At 43.1% G+C, this 25382-nt stretch overlaps 1 protein-coding gene and 1 pseudogene across 2 annotated transcripts in view; both read right to left on the reverse strand.

Annotated features, from left to right (window-relative positions):
* Window positions 1–2991: 2991 nt before the first annotated feature.
* LOC101837604 lies at window positions 2992–4075 on the reverse strand (annotated as a pseudogene).
* An 11706-nt stretch (window positions 4076–15781) lies between these two features.
* The window catches only part of Stxbp4 (syntaxin binding protein 4), a 159283-nt gene continuing 149682 nt past the window's right edge, over window positions 15782–25382 (reverse strand). For both annotated transcript variants that reach the window (XM_040749472.1, XM_005075817.4), the window contains one exon: window positions 15782–20134. In XM_040749472.1, coding sequence (XP_040605406.1) covers window positions 20127–20134 — 8 coding nt within the window. In that variant the 3' untranslated portion in view covers window positions 15782–20126. The remainder of the gene's footprint in view (window positions 20135–25382) is intronic.

A 25382-nucleotide genomic window follows, 5' to 3' on the forward strand; every position in this document is an offset into this window, starting at 1 on the left:
GACAGTGGGGCCTCTGGTTTAGACATGACACGTGGCTCTGACTTGTTGGCTCGCCGTATGACTTATTCTTCATGTCCTTTTCCCCAGACAACATCTAATCTAGCCCCCTCCTTTCTGATGAAGATAACGTAACATAGATACACCAAGTAACATACACCGTGTTACATAACGGTTCAGGACCAGCTCTCTGTTAATCCAGTCATGCTTCTATCTGACCCAAACAACATGAGCTATCGCTAATTAGTATTTGCTGGATGCTCACGGCTGTCTACATGTCTTCATTGCAGAGGCAACATCCAGCAGCGGTTTTAACGCTCTGCTGCTTGGTCTTACAGTTGCATGAGCTCAAAGGCTCAGTTTCCTCACCTGTCAGGGGACAGTGACAACCATACCTATCACAGACGTCAGAAAGATTGAACAAGATAATGACTGTGGAGCTCTGCACAGCATCTGGCACACTTAATACTGAAGTTGCTCTGATTTAATCTTTCTGGGCTGTTATGTCATAGCCAGCATCTTTAAATCTTATGCTTGGCTGCTATAAACATGATAGGAAAAGTTGGTTTCCTCTTTACTGCTTTCTTCCTAAATCCCCTCAAATCCCTGATTGACAGTTCCGGAAGGCTGTGACTTCTTTTACTTGTACTTCTTTCTTCTGCCCCCTCCTTCAGGTTTTTGACAGCTTCCTCTGGAGGGAATTCCATGTGTTTTCATGAGAGCCTCATCACCTTGGGAGGAGGCTTTGTCAATGGCACGACCCATACTTCTAAATCCTTCCTGGGAGGACAAGGGGCCTGCTCTTGGATGTTAGACAATTAGTCTCTGAGACCAGCCAGGTGTGTACTGGCTCACAAGATCTGTGACTTGTCATGATCTCTGACAGTCAAAGAAAGGTTTCCATAGAGCTCTGGAACTATTTTTTAAAAACCACTCTGCAGCAAGCAGCATTAGCAGACAGCATGCAGGCAGTGCATCTTAGCATGCTCTTGGCTGTGAGCAATTCTTAGCAGCTCAGTGGCCTCTTTGAGTCCTTCTGAAGCCCAACCACCTCTAATGTAAGAAGTCACCTCAGCAGCAAGGTCTCCATGCTTGTCTCTAGTCCCTTTCTGTTTGTCATCCTCTCTGGGAGTGAGTGTGCTACCTACTTTTATGAACAGCCAATCAGAAGGCAAGTCCATCACTCTCTGGGCTACAGTGTTGGCAATACACTCCCAAGGGAGACAGAAGCTTCACTCGAGGTCTGGAACTCGTTTTCAAAGCACTCTATCTGCATCAGGCAATCTCGGACACCAGTATATTTCTCCTGTGCCTCAAAGAGTCCTTTTGTGATCTCTTTTGATTTGATGAATGTGCTTTTTTTTGCTTTTTTAAATTTTGGGTCAATTTTGAAGTTTCCTGTCTTTTTTTTGACAACTGTAAAAATGAGCATATGAATCTGAGTGAAAAAGAATGAAGAAAGAAAAAAGAACGGGGAAGGCGGGGAGATAGTTCTGTGGGTAAAGTGCTTGCTACACAAGCATGAGGACCCGGGTTCAGATCCCCAGCACTCAGGTAAAAGTTAGACTGTGTGTCTGTAATTCCGACACTGAGGGGTGGGAAGGTGGACCCCATCTAGTCAGCCAGTCTAGCCATACCAGGGAACTCAAAAACCAAGGCAGGGAAGCCACTGAAGGAGACAGTCTGACACCAGCTTATAGCCTCCACTTGTGCCTTCATGGGTAGGCACATATGAGTACCTCCTATCTCCACACACCAACAAATAAAAGGAGAAATGAAAATCATAGAATTTGGATATGTACAACAGATTCTTGAGATGCTAATTGATGGACACAAGGCAACAGGATGTGGTGAATTCCTCTCCAGGTTTGTATCCAAAAACCATGCACTGCCCCACAAATAAAATAAATTCACCATTTTCTTTCCTCTTCCCAAAGCTGAGAATTCATTATTACTCCTAAATCAGTCACTTTGTACCACTTTGGTATTCCTTTGATCTGAGTATCTTAACTCCTCTAAAACTGAGTTATCATATATGTATATTTTCATATTTTCTCCACATAGTGTTTTCGTTACATACCCCTTCCTTCATGGAACTACATGCTTTCACTTATCACTCAAGTTTATTCTAATAGGATTCATTTTGAAAGTCTTAGTATGCAATGAAACTGTTTATTCTTTTTTTTTTGTAAAAAACCACACACCACTTTATTTAGACTTTTTTCTAAAAATGTAAAAAGTGTTAAAAAACGAGTTGTTCTGACTTCATTTTTGTTTTTATGCAGGGCTGAGAACTGAACCTGGGGGGTTCACAAAACTTTCAGTCTGGGCAGGTGGGGGGAGATAGGTCAGGAGAGATGTTCAAAGGTCATCCCACCCCCAACAGAAAAGGGAAGCTTTAGGTAACCTGTAGGAACAAACACAGGACCTATGGAGAATGCCAGTTCTCTTAGCGCCAATCCAAGTCCCTCCCACTGTCACGTCTGCTTCTCGGCCTGTGTCCGAGAACGTGCGGAGGGTGTCGGGGATTGACAACACAGAGACTCGTTCAACGATATAAAGAAAACTTTAAACAGGCTCCAAAAAGGTTCAAGAAAACTTCCTAAGAAAGGCTCCCACCAGAGAAGCTTCTGCTCTCTCCTCTACCCTGGCTGGTTCTCCCCTGACCAGAGGTGGATGTGTGTGGGTTTTGAAGGTGCGGTTAGTCTTTGGACAAGGTCGAGGTCAGGGCGGTTTCCGTGGGAAGGCCTTTTCCAGGAACTTATTGTATCGTTTTTAGTAAACATGTTTTTACTAAACATTGTCTTACAGCTGCCTACTCCCAGGCAGAAGGGGAAGTGGGTCTCTGCTCAAGGTCTGGTGTTCCCACATCCCACCTTCTGCCTCCCCCAACTCTCCTCTTCAACAAGAGAAGAACATTTACAATTCTTGAAACCTGTCCAGGAACATACGGCACACGATACCTGTAGTAAGCAGCAACCTAGGCAAAGAAGGCTACGGCCTGCCCTTGTGCTTTTTGGCAGGAAGGATGCTTAACTTCCCCCCTCTTCACTCTCATCATCCTCACGTTCTTCAGAAAGATCATTGCTTATACAATCAATCCGATGCTGACCAGTGATGCGCACAGCACTAGAACCCGACTTCAGGCGGAAGGTTACAGGTGGTTGGAGCTGGATATCATCCAGACTGAGCATGGGCTGGCAAGATAACCTGAGATTGGCCACAGGGACTGCAATCTCCTGGTTGTCATGATCCCAGGCCACGACTTCCACCACATTACACTCGTCCTTGGCCCCCTCGGTAAGACACAGCATGTTCAACACCAGCATGAGTTCCGTATCCTCCTCTTCCTCAACCTTGAAAGCGAAGGAGCGGATGTGGCCGAAGAGCTCACAACTGAAGAAGAAACTATCCATCCGACCCCAGAGCCGGAGTGGCAGGCCTCCCACACCTCCAGCCCCTGCTCGGCTCCCTAAACAACCAGCAGCACTGGCGGCCCTGCTGAAAACCGAAACTATTCATTCTTGAAAACTCATTTCCTATATTTGTATTAGCTTAAAATACAGCTAGAGCTTTTGTTTCCACACATTGCTTTATTCTGAAAGTTTATTCACGGCGTCTACTATAAAAAGGCATTTCCCTCCTAACTACTTTCATTCCTTTTTTATTTTTCTTGGACATTAATTCATTGTTGTTTAAATTGTGAGCAATTGTTTGAAGAAGCATGTCGATAGATGGTGGCACTAAAATCTCAATTTATAGCAAATGTCTGGACAGGTGGACCAGGGTGGACCCGAATGCACTTCCTCACCCCACATCCCAAGGAAACCAGGTGCAGTTCAACTTGATAGTTCCCACAGGCCTTCCCATTCCAGCAGTCTCCTTCTGTGGAGAGGAATGGACAGCATCTTTTTTGTCTTTCCCAACCGGTACCGATTTAAAAACAGTCTGCTTTTTCTCTCATCGAGGAGGGAATAGAGAGTGGGAAAGGAGGCTGCAGGCGTGGAGAAGGCGCTAGCTGCCACACAGATGGGTACTCGTCTTCACCTCGACAATAACGCTGTGCAGTTGGCTTCATGACCACAGAAGAAGGTTCTCGCACAGACGGGAGTATTTGGCTCCAGGTAACATGGCCAATATGTGGTAGTGCTGCATTTGGAGTGCAGTGCTTAAGTCCTTTCAACCGTATTGAAAGACCCCAGGCGGGGGACTTTCACGGGAGGGAGACCCGAACCCAAGGAACAACGAGACCACGAGCTTGGATGCAACAGCAAGAGGCTTTATTTACACACGGGTACCCGGGCGTCTCAGTCTTGGGGGGCTGAGCGCGCCGAGCTGGGGGCTCAGGGGTTCTTTTATAGCAAAAAGCACAGTACAGAAGCGAGAAGCCTAGTTACAGGACCCTGATTGGGCAATTTAAATGAGGCTGGGGCTCAGAACGAGGGCAATTGAGGTTTTGCTTGGAACTCAAGTCTCGGCCTTGGCCCTATCTGAGGAACAATAGGTTTCTGTGTGGCTATGCAGACAGCAGACACCTGTGTCCCTGAGCAGAGTTCCCTTCTGATAGTAGTGACTATTCAGCCATTAGGACCTTGAGCTGAGCTCCCTTCTGATAAAAAAAAAATGACTATTCAGCTGAGCTGTGGGGGAAACGGAATTTTCCATAAGCCTCAGCTGTCTGTGTATACTGGGCCGGGGTCTTTCAGTATCACTGAACATAGACAGAAAAAAAACTGAGTTCTCCGGTAAACTGAGATATAAGTTGGTGTCTAGGAAAATAGCACAGAGCATTGTGGTATGGTGGTGGTGTGGTGTGGTGGTAGTGTATGTGTGATCTTCTTGCCTTCATGTTTGAGTTAATTTGTATTGCTATGTAGTTTGATGTGGGAGTCTAATAAGATGCCCATGCACAGAATATGTGATCTTAGCTGATTCTATGATTTTTTTCTAACAGGCCTAGCCTAAATGACTAGTAAGAAGCTGTTTGCTCAGCATTTATTTAATTATATAAAAATAATATTTTATTACTTATGTTATGTTTGAGTGTTTTGCCCACATTTATTTCCATGTGTCATGTGTGTGTAATGCCTCTAGAATTCAAAACAGGCCATTGGTTGGGTTGGAACTGGACTTATAGATGGTTGTGAGCTGTCATGTATCTGCTGGGAATCAAACCCAGATTCTCTGGAAGAGCAGCTAGTGCTCTTAACCACCAAACCACCTCTACAGCCCCATAAGTATTTATTTTATATGGAGGGATCAACATGTGGTATTCTCCTATCTGAATTAGCATTCAACTTTTACCAAGAGTTTTGAGAAAATAGTCTCACTGGTATAACTGTTGCTGTGAATTGCTGAAGATCACACATACAAGAATATTTGGGCAGCACAAGTAGGCCTTGATAGGGAAAAAGCAAAAAGACCAAAGCTGGGTGAGAAGGGAAGAAGGTGTGGATTCCGGAAAAGTTAGGGGAAGGAGGCTGAATATGATCAAAACTCATTGTACAACATTCTCAAAGAACTCATAAAAATTGTTCTAGTGGAAGAAAAGTACGTATGTCTTTGGTTTCATTGCCGTTATACTGATGGTTGATTCAGGTTTTGAGAAAATATGGAAAATGCTTCACAGAATGTCAAGTCATAGTGCCAGTTGATAGTGACATTGTTAACAAAGTGCCCTGTGGTGGGATGGTTAACATTATGTGTCAAGTTGGTTTGGCTTTGGGGTGCTCAGACAACTCATTAGACCCATGTTTTGGGTGTGTCTGTGGACGAGTTTCTGGATAAAAGTGGCACTGAATGGGTGGAATTGGTTAAAGGGACTGCCCTTTCAAGTCACAAAGGCCCGATCTACTGAAGGCCGGGTGAGGGTGAGGTGGGTTCAGAAAGAACTCTTCCTTGCGGCACCACTGTTTTTTAGTTGGAACATTCTTCTTTTACACTTTGACTTACCTTTTCTGTTCTTTGACTTGCAAATTCCAGATACTAGACCTACCTCAGCAGCTCCCAGTGATCCTCAGCTTGAAGATAAAGTGTTTGCAGGATCCTCAGCCCCTATAATCACACGTCTTAGTTAGAGTTACTATTGTGGTGACGAATCACCTTGACCAAAGCAACATGGGGAAGAAAGGGATTTATTTGGCTTCTGCTTCCACATTATGGTTCATCATCAAAGGAAGTCAAGACAGGAACTGAAGCAGGGCAGGAACCTGGAGGCAGGAGCTGATGGAGAGGCCATAGAGGAGTGCTGCTTACTGACTTGCTGGTTATGGCTTCTCAGCCTGTTTTCTTATAGAACCCAGGACCAACAGCCCAGTGATGGCGCCACTCATAATGGGCTAGGTGCTCCCACACCAACCTCTAATTAAGAAAATGTTCTCTAGGCTTGTCTACAGCCTGATAATGGTGGCACCTTCTCATCTGAGGCTCCTTCCTCTCTGATGAGTCTATCCTGTGCCAAATTGACATCAAATTAGCCAGTACATCACACAAGTCAATTATTTATAATAAATCTTTGTAAGTATTATTTACCTTCTATTTATGTATCTATGTATGTATGTATGTATGTATGTATGTATGTATGCATGTATCTGCTTGCCTGTCTATCTTCATATTTATTCATACATTCATTATTTTCTGTCTATCACCTATCGACCTAGTTTTTCAACCCACTCTCTCTATATACACCCTTCTTTCTTTTTCTTTTTTGTTTGGTTCTCTGGAGAACTCTGGATAATGTAGCAAGCGATTAACTAAACCAATGTGCCGCATGTAATCAATCTACTTTCTTCAACCCTGTGCCATCTTAAGATGTTATCTGTCTCCTGCCAATGAAGCTTAGAGCACTTATATAACTTTGTCAAGCACATATGGCTATCATGAGGGACAGTCACATGCCCACAAATCACATGGCTTTGTGTAGGTCAACAAATGTATCATTTGAATTGATCTGTTAAATGGGGATGGTAATGCCTCCCTAAAGGACTGTTGGGTTTAAATGATAGGTGTAAAATACTTGGAACAGGATTGTATGTATGGTAAGGGACTCAGAAACACTAGATTTTATCACTTGATTTCCTATTTGTGTTAACACAATTCAGAGGTTGGACAGCTTGTACGATAGATCTGATTCTTCCAACTTAATATATCACTAGCAACTAAATTCGATCATTTGTTCATCTCCATTAAGCTCTAGTGATATTTCATGCTATCCTGGGGGAAAATGTGATTATTGTGACATTTAAAATTCTGCACAACCAAGGCAGAGGGAGAAGGCACACTTCTTCAAGCAAGAGGAAACCCTGGTTACACTGTCGTCATCCAACTCTGGGCGCCACACTCTAGAGAGCTAGGCAGCTGTAAAGGTCATGAAAGGGACCTTGTTTCCCAAAAGGTGTTTGATATTTACTTTTTCTCAAGCATGTTTCTTCTGCTCTGATAACCATTGTCATCTTCCATTACAATAAAAGCTGTCAGAGGGATTTCACAGGCATATGGCATTAATTTAGTTATCCCCTCTGTGGTCATAAGAAGGTTTGCAAAAATGAAAACAAAGCACAACAAATCTCTTCTCAGCTGTGCATCAGTTCGTACTGTTGGACGATGTTCATATGCCGCACAGCCAAGAGGACAGGGTAACGTTTGGAAAGCGATGGGATGAACACCTTCCTCTAGGGGTACCAGCTCCTGTGTGCTTTATTCCCCATTTCCTCTCTGTGCTTTGGGAAATAGGTCAGAGGATTGCACAGATTTCCATGGAAAATAAAAAAGTGTCAGCCACATTTGCTTTTCATTGCAACAGTAGATGGATTTGTGACTGTGTCCTGTAGTTGCCAAAGCACTGTTCACATCCATGCACAGCTTCAGCAGTCCATTGGGGCTGACAGTGCAGATCTGACTGTTCTCATACAGGTAGAAAAACATTGAGACACATGGCCAGAGAACACTCTGTAAATCTTGTACTTCTGCTGCTTGCCCATTGGTCCTCCATATCTGTGAGAAAAGAACAAGGGGCATCGGGAGTAGCTCAGTTGGTCACTTGCCTGCTGTGTAAGTGTGAGGACATGAGTTTAGATCTTTAGCACCCGTGTTAAAAGCTTCTTGTGGTTGTGCACACATACAGACAGATCATGAGTTGTGGGGGATGGGGTAGATGGCTCCCAGGCTCACTGGCCAGCCAGTCTATTACAACTGGTGGGTTGGATTTATTGAGAGACAGTGTCTCAAAAAATGAGATTGAAGGTGATAGAGGATGACATCTGACATCAACCTTTGGCTTACACATGCATGCGTACATGTACATGCACACACATAGTACATCTACACACAAATATGAACATGTACACATGCACACATCTTATTATGCCATTACCCAGTGTATTAGTAATAGTTCTCCTGAGACTTAGAACCAGTTCTATATGTACAACTACAGAGATAGAAATATATATAGACAAATGAGCTATAGCTACAAATAGATCTATATTAAATAGTAAGCTAAATATTTAGGAAATTAAATGATAAATAGATGATAGATAAATGACAGATAGACAGACAGACACCAGGGATGCTTAGATGATTTTGGAGGCTGAGTTCTCCCACGTTTGCTGCTTATAAACCTGGGATCCAAGAAAGACAGAGTATAATTCAGGGCAAATCTGAAGTTCTGAGAAGCAGGAAGCCAATGGTGAGAAGCTGAGGTTTGGACCAGAACCTGTGAACCTTGGTGTGGGATGGTTTTGGTGTGAGCTTCGCCTGAGGTTAAGGTCTCATGAACCAGACTCCTGATGTCTGAGAACAGAAAATAAGAGTGCCAGCTCAAGAAGAGGCAAAAATAATCTCCCTTCTCTCCCCTTTGTTACTGGACTTGCGTACTCAGCATATACAATGATGTCCACCACATTGGAAGGTGAACACCTTTTACTTAGTCTACTGATTTGAATGCTAACATTGTAGAACCACCTTCACAGACGTATCCAGAAATATGTTTCCCCTGTTTTGTGAATACTTTTCAATGCAGGAAGTGTGACACATAAAACCAACCACGGCACCCAGCTGAATGCCTTTCCTTGTTTTACTTGTATTTTTAGGACAGCACCCAAGCATCTCCAGAGTTTCACGGCTATCTCTGGAACCTTCTCTAAGATTACTTCAAGCAAATCTCAATATCTGTGTCTCACCACCCACCTGAAAGCTATGTTATGGCTATCCTAACCTGCACAGTGTCACACTCTCTCACTATTCTGCCATTACTCTAAAGCATCCTGTATCCAACCGGATAATGTTCACCAATGAGTTTCCTCTCTATTTTAGATACGATCTCCTCTAGGAATTCCTTCTGATTTCTTGTTTCTGGTTAGATGCCTCCACTGCATTCATCTAAGCACACCATATTCCTCTGATGGGTCCACCTCCTTGTTTGCCTCTTATGCTGTGTCATAAACTCTCATAAGACGAGAACTATGTACATCTCATCCATAAGCAGCACCAGTGTCCCTAAAACATGTGTAGTAATTATGCATCAGTGACTGAATAGATGGTTGGCCCATTTATGCTTGGGTTCGCAGCCAGTGTCTTCTGGCTCACAAATCAGAAATCACTGGATTTTTCCTTATCCTGGCTGTTACCCATCCGCATCTTCAGTTCCATCTGGGATCATCTTCATGCCCTGGAATGAGGCAGAGCCCTGGGGACCACCTTCCCTGGGATTTCCTCATATGTGATTCTGGGAAACATCCAAAGATTGCAGGACAGGAAGGAAAAGGAAGGGAGTCACCTCAGAGCTGCCCCCTGTCTGTCTGCCCCTTGCATTGATGCTGTAAGCATGGCAAGAAGCCTTCTCCTCCACAGCTCAGGTTTCACTGCCTCCCAGAGATGTGTGTATCCATATCCTGAAGTACTCAAAGCAGAAATGGCTTCTACCTCTTTTGGGTTGGTAGTGTAGGAGAGTTCTTCACCATCGCTTGCTTGTTCTCTGAACCACCACCAACCTACCTATGAGTCGTATCTTCATTCAGACCATCTGTGACGGATTCTATTTCCTGCTTGGGTTTTGGTACATGTAAAATTATGACTTCCAAGTTCTCTGGGATGGCTTCTGTCAACTTCAGACATTTGAAAGTCAATCTCAAGAGATTCCCCAGATTGCTGCTTTATTATACAGACATAGATGAGAATTTCCAGAAAGCTTGCTATAAAATTTTTACTCCCTGCTAAGTTTCACCATTTCTGCTATGAGCAGCTGTCCTTAGATCTCAGAAATCACAGTCCTCCACACTGGTGTGTTATCTGTACACCTATATAATTCAGCATGGTGAATAATCTCTCCCTATTCTTTGTAATGACTTCTTGGTGATTTCAAATTTTTCCTGATTTCATTTGACTGTCACTTGACTAACCAAGTGGTTATTGGTGGAGGTCACATCTACACTCCACACTCATATAATCCCAGTATCTAACTATGTTAGAATTACACATTGACATCAATATTTCTCTTTAAAATGTATTTTATTATTTTTAGGGTTGTTTTAATTTTTGTGTGTGTGTGTGATATGTACATGAGTGCAGGTGCCTGCAGAGGTGAGAAGATGTCATCAGATCCCTGAACCTGGAGTCTGTGCTCCACAGTGTATACCCCTGGGAATGGCTAAACTAAAACGTACCAACAAAACCAAGTGGTAACAAGGACATGGGGCAACTGGAACTTTCATATACAAACAGTGGGAATAAAAAATTGTCATAGACATTCTATTTCTTCCAAGAAAATGTCTTGGAAGTTTCTTGAAAAGCTAGATGAGCAGCATACTCACCTGTCATCTCTAGATGTCATGGATCAGACATACACAAAAGCCCCAGAAACTCTACAGATGTGTCTAAGGCATAGGCTTTGAGAAGTTGAAATTATGTTGCATTATCAGGGTCTGGCTGTCTCAGAGTGTGACAGTGTGGTGACGAAGCGAGGTCAGAGAAGACAGAGAAAGAGAGAGAGAGAGAGAGAGAGAGAGAGAGAGAGAGAGAGAGAGAGAGGGAGAGGGAGAGAGAGAGGAGAGAGAGAGGGAGGGAGGGAGGGAGAGGGAGAGGGAGAGGAGAGGGAGAGAGGGAGGAGGGAGAGGGGAGGGAGGGAGGGAGGAGAGGAGAGGGAGGGAGGGAGGGAGGGAGAGGAGAGAGAGAGAGAGAGAGAGAGATGACATGACTGGCCATGACTAGCTGTGGCTGTGAATGAGAAGGGTCATCCACCAAGTTCTACACCTATGGGGAGCTGAAGTTTGGCAATAACCTGGACAGATTCCCTCCCAAAGCCTTCTGATGCTTTGGATTCATCCCAGTGCTGTTTCTGACCTGCAGAACTGTAAGATAATAAATCTGTACTGTCTAGCCCACTATGCTTGTGATAATTTGCAATGGCAGAAATAGAAAAGGAACACAATATGTGATTTAGTAATTCTCTGGGGGTATTTCACCTAGAGAGATAAACATTTACATTCATGCAAAAAACTAATAGACTTATTTACAAAAATATCTTTCTACAACCACAAAAACAAACAAACAAACAACACTCTGGAGACAACCTAATGAACTTCAATAGGTAGATAACTAATCAAACTGTGATGTACACACACAATAGGGAAAAGTATGTATACACACAGAAGCTGGAGAAGTCCCCTAGCATTCTTGATGGCATATGTATCTATGTATGTGTTAAAATTCACAAGAATGTACATGTCTGTCAGAAGCCCATTTCTCTGCATGGTAACTGAAAACAATAAACTCACATTATAACAACCTAACAGTAAAGCAGCTAAACAACTCTCATCGATGACACTTTTTGGGCAATTCCAACCCTAGGGAAGAAACTATCAACACAGTTGTGGAAGAAGCAGTCATTTCTCTTTCTTTGTATTTCAATACCCCTTATACTCCTTCCTAGTTAGAGCTCCTGTGGGACTTCTGCAGACTTACTCAAGTATTTTCTCCTGCCTGGAAAATGGGAAGTGTGCTTAGAAAGCGCCATTGTCCTTTCTTGTGGGAAAGTGGGACTCCCCTTATGGGTACAGCACTCGTTCTTACCTCAGCCTGCCTGGAACTAGAACCTTCACTCTGAAAATCTGAACAATTTGTCACTTAAGTATGGCCTACAAAAGACATGTAATTTATATGAACGTCAGCTCTTCATGTATGAAATAAAATGTTTGCCCCCTCTCACCAGTTCATCAGGGCATGTGGATTTTAATTTGTAAATTCCATACAAGTGTGAACTGCAGGTATTATTATGAACATGAAATTTGGACTTAGGGGCAGTCTTAAAATTTGGGAAAGGGAGACTGTTATCTAAGAAAGGTATGTAATGAGAGAGACACATACACACAAACACAGAAAGAATACTATGTATCTATGCATACATACACATACATCTATACACAAACATATACTGTGTGTAGTATGTACATTCTATTTCCCTCGGGTTTTATTCATATTAAATTCTTTTACCACTTAAACAAGTAATCCATGCATTTAATTAGGGACCAGCTCTTTTGTTGTGTGGTTATCAAACAGAAACCTAAAGCTGGTGCCAAATTAAATGCATGGAATCTCTCTTGGGATGACAAGGCTGCTCACTATAAACCAATAGATCTAAACATAAATATCCTTTGGTTTGATGTCTTACAGAAAGTCTAGGCCTGGATTGTCCATATCCAAGGAAACATTATTATTCAATCGATTTATATTTTTTTCTTTCCTGCAGAAAAAATGCTGAGAAAGGTGAACTTCCCCACTGTGAATTAGACCAGTCAGGAAATCCAGCGGGGCTAATTATATATGGGATGATTTCTGTACTTTCAGGTAACTATGGCAATATGCAGCTCCCATGTGCCAAACCAATTCTTCAGGAACATGACTAATTAATTCACAAGAACAGAAGTTGCCTTGAAACACACCAACCTTGTCTTTTGGTTTTAGGGTTTATCTTCTTCCCTTGCATACCAGTGTCATTCTGCTGTGACTTTTTGAATCCTTGGGCACATCAACACTGCTGAGTACGTGCTTTAAAATCTGTCACCACAACCAAGTTTCAAGTTCTATAGCCACATACTTCCTTCTTCATTGAAATCCATTATATTCCCAATGTTAGTGGGACTAGTTAATACAGACATGCTTAGTTCATTTTTCTCTTTTGCTCAATTTGTCTTTTCCTGCCAGAACAGAAAACAGTTCAAAGAGGTTTTGAAAGTTATAAATCACACTTTCACTTTCTTCTGTAAATATCTATTGAGCTTTATCTAGTGTGAGATTAAAAAACAACAATACATGGACTTTGACTTAAAGATCCAGGGTGTAGAAGGTGAGACACATGTTCTGTGTTGACAAAATGAATTGCAAATTCAGTGATATACACTTTTTTGTTGTTTGTTTTTCAAGACAGGGTTTCTTTGTATAGCCTTGGCATTCCTGGAACTTGCCACCCTGTAGACTCGGCTGGCCTTGAACTCAGAGATACCCCTGCCTCTGTGTCTCCGGCACTGGGATCACAAGCAGGCAGTGCCTTTTCCACAAGCATTCCAGGAGGTTAAACTCGCTTCTTCTTGACTGAATGTGTCATCTCCAGAGCCCCTTCATCTGACTTTTACCTTCAACCTCATATTACTTTTACTAATTCTAAGTTTGCTTTTTATTCTTCCAGGGCAGGTTGGGCAATCAGATCAGCAGCTGTGTCAAAAGCACCCCCGGGGAAAGAGATTTGCTTTCAGCAGTTAAGACCATGTAACTGCACCAGAGTCAGGTTCCCAGCTCCACATGGGACAGCTCACAACCACCTTTAACTCCAGCTCCAGAGAGACTGAATATCTCTGGCCTCTGTGGGTATCTGCACTCACATAACAAAACCATACATATACACAATTAAAAATAAAAACATAAATGTAAATCTTTATGCATAAAATACTTCCTTTATTCCTATTCCCTCATCATGAAATACTTCTCTGCCTACCCCCCCCCCATCCCTGGTTTCTTCATCTCATAGTATTCATGGGTTTGTCATGATGTTGTTTTGTTGTCTCTCTTGGAAATGGGAGTAATAATGGACCAAGCTGCACGGGGGCAGGAACTTAGCCTATCTTATTCGCCTTCAGAATGCAGCACGGTGCCTGCTACACAGTAGATGTTCAACACATGTTTGCTCAGTATAATGTACCACCCATAGCTAAGACACAGTTTCCAGTTTAGCTCCCACCCATTTGTGTTCATTTATTCACTGAGACACCAAGTGCCACGCACTTGGTTAAGTATTAGGGATGCAATGCAAGACACCTATGACTATAGCCTTCAAGTGATTTGCATTTTATGCAAAGCATATACAACTGAAATTTACCAAAGCCTTTTCCACTTCTTTTCCCTCCTTTATCACATACTTAAACGACTAGTCCTATTAACATTCGTTGCCTCAAGAGAAGATGCGATGTAAGAAGAGAGACAAAGCGTATGATCTTTTCTAGAGTGCCAGGACCACAACTAAGTGGGCAGATGGAAACGACATGCTTTCCAAAGCAGATCTGAGGGCACTGGGCAACGGAGACAGGCTTTCCTGTCTGTAGCTGGGAAATACTTCACCCCACGGGCTGTGAGGAAAGTAATCAAGACAGGGGCACCTGGACCTCATCCGCCAGGCAAACTTTCAAGGAACAAAGAAACCCCACTGATGTCTCTTAAAGGGCAGAGGAAAAGCTGCTGCTTGTGTCTTCTTGAAACGGTGGCATGGTGTGCCTGGGCACATGAAGATCTGGGAAACTTCTCCCATCCCATCCACATTCCCTTCCAAGAATGGAAGCATTCTTGTCCCTTTGTTTCCAGATCTTTCTCATTTTGTGCGTTTCTTCTACACCACCCTGTCCACAAGAACCTAACCTCACACCTCTCAGAGTTATCTTTCTAAAGCACAGATTGTCCACAAGAACCTGCCTCTCACACTTCTCAGAGTTATAAAGCACAGATTGTCCACAAGAACCTAACCTCACACCTCTCAGAGTTATCTTTCTAAAGCACAGATTGTCCACAAGAACCTGCCCCCTCACCTCTCAGAGTTATCATCTTTCTAAAGCACAGATTTGATTCTCTTACCTGTTCGGTTCTCTTCATTAACCCCCTGGCCTCCTCTACTTCCTGAAATCTTGACTTTCTCTCCAATCTCTTTTCTCATCTACAAAACTCAAGTATCCTGCTGTATCTGGGAAGCTCCTCCTGCCTCCTGCCTTCATCTGATTCCTCGTCACTTACTGTATCTATTCTTTCATTCTTTGAAGTACAAGCACAACCATGCGCTGGTACAGACCCCAGAGGAGAATATAAGGTGTCCTGTACCATCACTTTCTGTCTCACTTCCTTGAGACAGGGTCTTTTACTGAACCCGGGCCTTGCTGTTTCAGCTAGACTAACTAACCGGCCGGCAAACCTGGGAGTCCTTGCTTACCATGGATGCACTCACACCCAGTGTTCTCTTTCCAGGGTTGTGGGGGCATTGACCTCAGACCATCGTTCTTGTGCAGTAAGCACCCTTCTTAGCTAAGCCAAATCTACAAGTCTCAGCTTCAGTGGGAGATGAATGTTTCAAAGATTAAGGGCGAATGTGATCAAGGAAGACAACACTCGACATCCGCCTCTGGTCTCCACAAGCTCATGCACACACACACACACACACACACACACACACACACACACACACACACACACACACCCTCCACACACACCCCCCAATAGGGGCAGGAGGGAAGAGGAATAAAGGCAACCTAGCACTGCATTTAGTATTTATAAAATTGTTTTACTGATACAGTGATATTATAGGTGAACAGCTATGGCTAAAACATCTTGGGTATAACATTTTAAAAGTTACATTCCACAGACACATTCTGCTTAATTCTGTAAATTCCACAGGCGTATTCTATGCCTTTCATCATCTTGAAAATTATACACAAGACCGTGAAAGCTGTATTAATGTTTGCTCAGTTCTTTCTGTGTAAGTATCATAAAAATGTCAAGTGTGTTGACCCTTCAAAAAGTTACATTTTGCTTACCATAGAGAAATGTCCCATTTTTCCCTAGAAAAAGAATAATATTTTCTGATTGTTCAAGCACTTTGTGATTGTGCTATTTGACTCTCTATTTTGACAGCTGCCTTTCATTTGTTATTGGAGAACCTCTTCCTGCACATTCCTTCTTACCCTTTCCTAGCCAAGGTGGTGGTGGGGGAGGGGTCAGAAGTTTCCAGAATTATTCAAATTTAAGGGTTTCTTAAGGAAACAAATTCCTCACTTCTTACCCTATACAGAAAAATCAGGTGTGTGTGTGTGTGTGTGTGTGTGTGTGTGTGTGTGTGTGTGTGTGTGTGTAGAAATATCAGACACTGAGATTTGGGAATCTGTGCTACCCAGAAAGCTCCTAACACCTTGGATGGCCAGGCATCCAGTAGTTACTTAGGTGATGCGTGCTGGGACTATGAGGGCATGAGGAGGAAGTATTGCCACCATTCCACCGACGGAGAAGTGGAGGCTCTTGTATTATATGCATAAGTGTGTGTTGTCTCTGCTAATTTAGAAGCCATTCACCATTATCATTCTATGTAAAGGGGAAAACAATGAGAGCAGTGATATATGTGAAACACTGACTTATTCACTGCCAGACTCTCCTATACACAGCAAGTCAGTCTTGGATGCTAAAGAAATGCTACAACCTAATGATTAAAACTCCCACATTTTTAGCTAGGAATGGACAGGCTCTTCTTCCGGGGACAAAACGTTGACTGTACTTGGTCACAGTGGCTCACTTACAAAAGTCTCCACACTATGGACAGCAGCATTTTAGTGCAGGGACACTTGAAGAAAGGGTTTTAATGAATACACAAATGCTCAGTGTGACACTGTTACAGGAAGGAACTTAAAGTAGCCTAAGGTTTCATTAATAAGTTGCTGGACACACAGACAATGAGCTTCTTAGAGGTGGTAGCTTATGCAGACATTTGAAATACAACAAAAATGCCTATAGTGTTATAAAAAGATGGGTCACAATATACTAACTCAAAGGTGAACTTTTGAGGGGGACATGCTTGTCCTTGAGTGAAAATATTCATTGAAATATTGGTGATGGCAGCTTCTAGAAAGTGAGGCGGGCTATTTATTTAACCCAATTTATTTCCACAGTACTTTCATGTTTTTGAAAGGAAAATAAATTATTTTTAAAATTCAGAAGTTAAAATGTAACTATAATTCTGACTTTCAGAATCAGTTTATTTTTAAAACAGCCCAAGAGATGGTTAGCTGCTGTCCTACTTTGCCCTGGTACCCAGAGTGTTGGTCATATTGCTAGAGGCACATGTGCATTTTGAGGGAACAAATGAGTGAGGACGGCCAGGCTTTCCCTTGACATTAGGAAAATGAGACTTGTTCCACAACTGATGGCCACTGCCACTAGAACATGCACTGGGAGGGATATCATCATATTCAGTTCCTATAGCCCAGAATTTAAGTGGGCGAATCAGTGGAGAAGCATTTCTGATGGGTGACCACAGCGAGGGGGCTAATTTAAGTTGAAGACTATCAACTTCCCCAAAAGTAAATCAGGGTTCTATCTGCATCAGAAAAGCATTCCTATTGAGCCCTCTTGAGATTCTCCAAGTGTCCCTGTCCCTCTTATCTGCTGGTTTGGACATCATGAGACTAGAGAAGGCATCTCAGTGGGTGTTCACCTGACTTAGCTAATTCAGAGGCTGCTCTTAGCTAGTTCCCAGTTCCCAGGAGAAGCACCAGAACCTGTAGGAATGCCATTTTCTCCTGGGGGAATTCTTTTTTGTGAACTAGGAAGTCCCTCACTGACTGAGTGCTGGAGCCTTGCAGAGTTGACTGAATCCAAGCAGCTCTTCCCGCTGGTTTAAAGAAATCCTGGAATCAAAGGCTTGCCTGGAGGTCCAGCATCAACACATAGGCATGGTGGGATCCTTGGGCAGCAACCACTTCTCTCTGAACCTAGGCTTCTACACAAAACAGGGTTCACTATGCTTCTCCACTTATGGGTGTCTTTAAGAAGATATTTGGTGCTAAAATCCCAGTGCTCGGGATGCTGAGGCAGGGGGGCTGCACAGGGAGAAACTGCCTCAAAATAACCTTCCAAAAGAAGACAGTAAGCTAATACATGTTCATTGTACATTGCAATGTGTGGCATAGAATGTTCACTGAAGAGCACTGAGTTTTATAGCCCTTTTGATGATGTGTTTGACAGAAACAGGGAGGGATTGGTACATGCAGCAGAGAGGTGGTGAGTGCCACACACACATGGGCACATGGACTAGAGACTGCATGCTTCAGGATCTCATCTTAGCTCCCCTTACAAACAAGGGAGGACACTCTCCAGTGGGGTGGGGGATCTCCTGAAAGGAGTCCGCCTTTTACAGCATAGATACTCTCTTATAAAAGTGTGTGTGTCCATTCGCCTCTTGGAGACTTGAGGAACAGCTCCCTCTGGGGCTGATCTCAAAACTGTCCCCTCCGAAGCTTCCTAGTATCCAGACAGCAGTGAGGAGATGGGTATATTTGCTCCAGCCACTCTGTCTTTCTCAGGGTTAATGACTCTTTGTCAGTCTGCATTTGACTGACTTTATGCTTGTCCTCAAGACCTAAACTAGGAATCCTAAGTGTATTCAATGTAAATCCCCAGTCTTTCATGTATGCAGAGAGGTATGAGTGGATATGATGCCCATGTGTATTCTCCATACACATTCTATATACCAGGTAAAACTCAGTAGAAAACTTAGGAGCTGGGAACCGATGCTGACATAGGTGCTATGACCGTAGGAACTCAGTGACTCATTTATGTGAGGATTCTCACACTGTGTTCTCACACCGTGTTCTCAGGAGTGCTAGGCTTGCTGAAGTGATGCTGGGCTGCCTCACTTGGCTCCAGGCCTTCGTTCTGTTACAAGCAGCCTGGCAGTGTTTTAAGAGATACCTTTATTTCTATCAGCTCTCCTTAGATGCTCCTTCTGGCAATGGTGCCCAAGCATGCCAAACCACTCGCGTGATCCAGGGTCTTTATTTTAGAAAACATGAGCCATGGGACAAAGCCTGCTGACAAGTCATAGAGCAGTTGGTGGGTGTCCAGGGGTGATGAGGGGTGGGCCCACAGAAGGAGAGGGTGGGGTTAAGAAGAGGCCACAATTTACTCGGAGGTGTCCTCTGGATTGCGTGGAATGCACAGCTGTGGACCCAGCTGAGTCAACAGAATGAAGGTGCTCTGTTGGACTATAACCTCCCCCTGTGAGGACAGTTGGGAGCAGGGCAAAGGGGACTGACTGGACATGGAATCAGAAGGTGAGGTGTCAGTCTCAATCCCGGGTCAGGACGCTCTGTCTCTCTGAAGCACTGTTCATCCAGCTGAAGACAAGAGTGAAAATGGCCAACAGACCAGCCCTACCACCACACTGTTTGGTTTAAATAAGATGAGATTTGGAAGCATTTTATACACGAGAGAAGTCTCCTAACAATGAAGTTAGATTATGTCCTATGAATTACAGGTAAAAACAAACAAATAAACAAAGATTGTATTCAGCAGCCAATGGGTTACCCATATAGCAGCACCCTTCCAAAAGTTTCTCAGATCACTTTCCTAAACTGTGAGTAGAGAGAGGGGACTATCAGAAAAGTAGTAGTTTCATATGCTTATATAACTTTCCAATATAAGATTTTGGCATAAAAACCATTGCATCTAATACCAAACAATGAACTATATACTAAGTTATATAGACCCAATCATATACGAAAAGTTAGACGCTAATTATATATGACTTCAACAAACGCAACTAAATTATTTTCAAATAGTATAGTGGGCAGCTGGTCTTTAACATGTATACAGAAATACCACAGTTCCAGGTTGACACGCTGCCTGGTAGAATGTGCTGGATTCCTGCTTATCAGGCTGTGGCATCTTGTGTCTGCCTGTGCACCTGGACTGAAAAGCCAGAGGACTGAAGCACATTTCCATGGACAGTCATCAGCTTTTCTGGTCTGTCAGCTCTCTGGGACAGTCTTCTTCATTCTCCTCTGAGCAGGACAGGTTCAGGACACTCATCATGGGATGGATCCAGGACGTGGTCTGTGTTACATGACTTGAGAAGAACGAAGGGTATGGATTAGAATGGGAAAGACTTTCCACCAGCCAAACAAGTACCCATCCTGGGAACACTGCTACCCGGTTGCCAGCTCCTGGGACAGGAAGCAGTTAGAACTGGATCCAGTGGTGTTAGTAAGTCTTAGAGATGTTTTAAGGGTCTTCAATAACCATGAATGCAGATGAATGTATCACCTCGAAATGCCTTTTCCTCTCCCAATGTTGTCTGTGAGCATGTCCTATGGCTGTCTAACTGTGGGCATCATCTCTGGAGTCTGTCTCCTCCTTTCTTTTTCCAATGCAATAGTCTGGTATGCTGAAATAGCTTCTCTGTCTCAGTTCTATTTCCGTCCTAACTCATTCTCCACTCTAAGCCAGAGACCTTCCTAAATGACAAAGCATACATGGTCATTTACCTGTAAAACACTTGGTTCTAACTGATTCTGGGTCAAAGACATTCTACAGTATGATTCTGGGCCACATTTCTCCTCCCTAGGGAATTAGTACACACTAACTCCAAAGAAGCAAATTCTCCTTATGATTCCTCCCATCTGAACCCATAGTCTCCTCTTTAACTTTCCTATATTATAAATGCATATCTATTGTCAGCCTTCTTGCTGCTTAGGAAACTCCCCAACAGCAGGAACTGTCTTTTTTATTTCTGCATTTGTGGTGCCTGATGAGTTCTCAGAACAAATGACGAGGGTCCTGAAGAGCATTGTGGGGAGAAGGAACAGAAGCAGAGGCGGGGAAGGGGCACTGGGGCAGGGGATAGATACATTTAGGGAGTGGCAGAACACCATAAACCACACTCAGACATGGTGAATGTGTGTCTCAGATTCCTAACTCAGCTGGATGATTCTTGTATGTCCATTACCATTTGCTCAATCCCTTGGAGTGGGGATGGGGTAGGAAGGACATTTATAAATGAATCTTTCTGTAGAAATAGATTACTAATAGTTTCACAATGGGGTAAAGGACTTCAAGTAGTTCAAGAGTAACTGTGGAAGTGACAGGGCCCAGGTATCTTCAGTTTCCAGAGTTTGAGTGTACTGGCAGAGAGGGAATATGGTGAGAAATAACACTTAAGATCAATGAAAAGCCTATATGGACACCTACTACTGTGGAAGCTTCCTAGAATACATCCATATATAAAAGGCGATTAGTTGTACATGCCAACCCCATATACAGTGGACTATCAAATAAAAAGCCCAGTGTCACTTACAGATTACTTACTTTTGAGTTGTGGGGTTCCATAGCTCCCTGAGCCTCAAGCATCACAGGCTGTAGCCATTGCTCTTGTCTCCCCTCCAGAACTTGATAGTAAGACCCTATTGCTGAAGACACTATATACTTGAGTCATGGGACATGGAGAAATCAAGCTGGCATGGACCTGCAAAGTTCTTCCCTACTGGCTAGTTTTCACAGTATTGGAAGGTTCTGTACACACCGCCAGCCTAAGCACAACAGTCCTACCCAGCCATGAACCATGTGAACTTCAATGAGAGGTCTGGCAAGATACACCCACTGGTGACATTAATGTTACAGGAGTAACCAATACTTTCTGAATGGATTCAAAACTTGCTCCATAAGATGCAACTCATGCCTATGGGGCTAAAAACCCATGGCTGTCTGGGCCATAGACTTTAGAGAAGAACCTTAATCTATTATTCTGCAAATGGACACAGTAATAAACTACCCCCTAACTTCTTTTATTTTATTTTTTCTATTATTTTAAAGTTATTTTTGGTTTTTTGAGACATGGTTTCTTTGTGTAGCCCTGGCTGTCCTGGAACTCGCTCTGTAGACCAGGCTGGCCTCAAATTCACAGAGCTCTGCCTGCCTCTGCCTCCCAAGTGCTGGGATTGAAGGCGTGTGTCATCATTGCCTGGCATGCACCACCACTGCCTGGCTAAGTTCTTACCTTCATTCCATATATTAGCACATCTCTCAACCCTCATCAAATGACTAATACAGAAATCCACAACTGATTATCATGCACACAAGAAGAGACTGTAGAGTGCTCAGAGAAGGTGGAGAGCTCAGCTCTAAATGGGACATCACCACCCCCCTCCCACAAGGTTGAGGGATCGTTGAGAAAGAGGCATAGAAAGAGTCACAGGCAGTGAATGTCTGCAGTGGAAAAGTACTTGCTGGACATGGCACAGCTGTTGCACATAGGAACTCAACAGCAGCTGTGTCAGCATGCATAGGATCTGCACAAGATGAAGCCAGTCGAAGTCCCTGCCTAGACAGGGAGAAGCGCATGAAGTCCCACCTAGCTGAGGAGTTCTTGGCACCTGATGGCTGTAGAAGAGGGCAGAGATTTGGCCTCTGAGGGGCTGGCTACTCATCCTCCAGGGGATTGTCTTACACGCATGCATGCATGTACAGATAGTACTAAGTAGACTCAGTGAGCTTAGAAAAAGAAAATGAGAGCACGTGAAGTTGGGAAGGAAAAGTCATGGGGGTGGGCAAGGGAGGAAAGGGAATGAGGAATGGATTAGATCAAAGCACATTGCATACATGTCTGAAATTATCAAACAGTAAGTCAGATATTAAAAAGGAACAGTTATTCTCTCAGCCGTAATTCCTATTGCCACTCTCTTTAAAGTGTTCAAAGGGATGTCTTATGAAGGCTAAACTTACTGGGGCATCAAGCCCAGATTCAGCTAATTTCAAGGCCCCTTTGAGGCCTAAACTGAAAGGACTGTTAAAGAAATACTAAGGAGTGTAACCAAGAGGGCTGGGATGCCATGGCACGGTGAGATGGATAGGCACCATCCTGCACAGAGTATGCTTTCACAAGGAATGTGCTGGATAACACTGCTTCGTGGATTTGACAGTCTCAGAATCCAGAGATTCAATGTTTACTGGCCCAGTTTCAATGTACTGGTACAGCTCAGAGAGTGTTGTTTAAATTATTTTAAATACTCCCTTCCCTTATAATGTTACCTAAATGGGGAGAGTAGGAAGCAATAAAGTCAGAAACAAGCATCTGCAGGACAAGTGCAGGTACATGCTTTGCCATTTGACTATCTTACAAATGATAGTCTCATTCTTGAAATATTAACTATGTAACCATATAGACATTGGTAAATTGGTAACTCAGGTAATCAAAGGCAAGATGTCTAAGAAAAACTATAGATACTGACTCTCTACAATTGATGTTAGAAAGCTCTACCTAAAATTTGTTATTGTTAATAACCTTCATCAAGATACTTTTTAAAAATCAAATATTTTCATTTACTTTACATCCCAACCACAGTTTCCCCTCCTTCCACCTTTCCTCTGTCTCCCGCAACCCCTCCCCCAAGATTCATGAATTCACTCTTCTGTTTCTGTTCAGAAAGAGGCAGGTCTCCCATGGTTATCAACAAAACATGACATATCAAGTTGAGGTAGGACTAAGCTCCTCCCCTTATATGAAGCCTTGGTAAGGCAACCCAGTAAGAGGAATAGGCTTCCAGAAGCCTGACAAAGCATCAACGGCAGGCCCTGCTACCACTGTTGAGTACCACAAATAGATCAAGATATACAACTGTCACACATATGTAGAGGGACAGATAATTCCCTTAGGTGCCGGACTAGAGTCTGTGAGTTCCTATGAACCTAGGCTAGCTGTCTCTGTGGGTTCTCTTGTGATGGCCTTGACCCCCTGGCTTGTACAATCCTTCCTCCCTCTCTTCAACAGGATTCCCAGAGCTTGGACCAGTGCTTGACTGTGGATCTCTGCATCTGCTCCCATCAGTTACTCAATGAACTACTCTGATGACAATTAGAGTAGTCACTAATCTGATTATAGGAGATGGCTAGTTCAGGCTACCTATCCACTATTTCCAGGAGTCTTAGCTGGGGGTCATCCTTGTAGCTGAAACAAGAAAACATCATCCTGAGTGTGGTAACCCAGACCCAGAAAGACAAACATGGTATGTACTCACTTATATGTGGATATTAGCTATACAGTAAAGGAGAACCATGCTACAACCCACAGCTCCAGAGAGACTGGATAACAAGGAAGGCCCAAAGACAGACTCATGGATTTCCTTGGAAAGGGGAAATAAAAGATATCTCCTGAGAAAACGGGGTGCGGGCGGGAATGGGAACATGAGTGATTGGGTTGGGGGAGGGATAGAGGGCAAGAGTAATGAAAGAGATGTCTTCATGGGGGTGCATTTTGGGGTCAGGTAGAAACCTGGTACGAGAGAAACTCCCAAGAATCATCAAGACTTTTTATTGACAAAATGTGACTTCACTCAAAGCTCATACTTAACGTTTAAGTAGCCTTATATTCCTAGTATACTTTTTTGTTAAGATAAAAGCCTAAGATAATAGCTTGATTTTATTGGTAAAGAAACATGCGTACGTGCACGCGTGCACGCACACGTGCACACACACACACACAAACACACCCCACCACCACTACCACCAACACAACAAAAAACCTTACCTGCATGCACATCTCTAAATACTAAACATGTAATCCCAGTAACTATTTACTAGAAAATAGCAAGGCAATCTAAAAACAAACAAACAAACAAAAAACCCAAGTCAATAAGGAAAGGTTTTTGGTGTCTCAGAGGCTATAATTGGATCTTTGTAAACGGAATAATACAAAATACTTAGAACCCATGAGACAGAACTTCTGAAGCACAGGTGGTGTGTGTAAAAGGCCTGGCAAAGAGTAGACATTCAAAAACTGATCACAGCTAGTTTTATTGATAATTAGGGCTTTTTGATTAGTGCAAGAACACATTGGAATTCTGCCTATAATGCTGGAGTGGAGCCAGTCTTGAGTCTGTCGTTCAATTTTATGTCTTAGTGAGCATGGTGGCTAATGCTCTTTGACATAATCAGTATGATGAGATAATCCCAGATTTACTACTGGCTTGGAGAACATTCTAGTATTAGAAATAGTCCCCCTCACCCTGATTTGTGTGTTTGGTAATTCAGCTAAGTGGAGAATAAATCAGTTCAGCTGACTACTCTGTTTAATTAATAAAGACCTCATGGTTCATAAAGGGAGATGTCGCTGTTTGGAATGAAAAATTTAGAGGGCTTGTAAATAAATGAAGTTGACTATGAGATACAAAAAATTCTCATCTGAACACCCCGTACCCTTGGCAAATGTTTCTGCAGAGAGATGGCATCTGATTTGATTTGGAGAGTCATCAACAGTCACTCAGGTGCATTTGAAAACCTGAAAGGCCATTTGGTTTTGATCGGTTGCTAGATCACTTGCTGGA

Source organism: Mesocricetus auratus, unplaced genomic scaffold, assembly GCF_017639785.1.
Source record: "Mesocricetus auratus isolate SY011 unplaced genomic scaffold, BCM_Maur_2.0 Super-Scaffold_100007, whole genome shotgun sequence".
Taxonomy (NCBI): domain Eukaryota; kingdom Metazoa; phylum Chordata; class Mammalia; order Rodentia; family Cricetidae; genus Mesocricetus; species Mesocricetus auratus.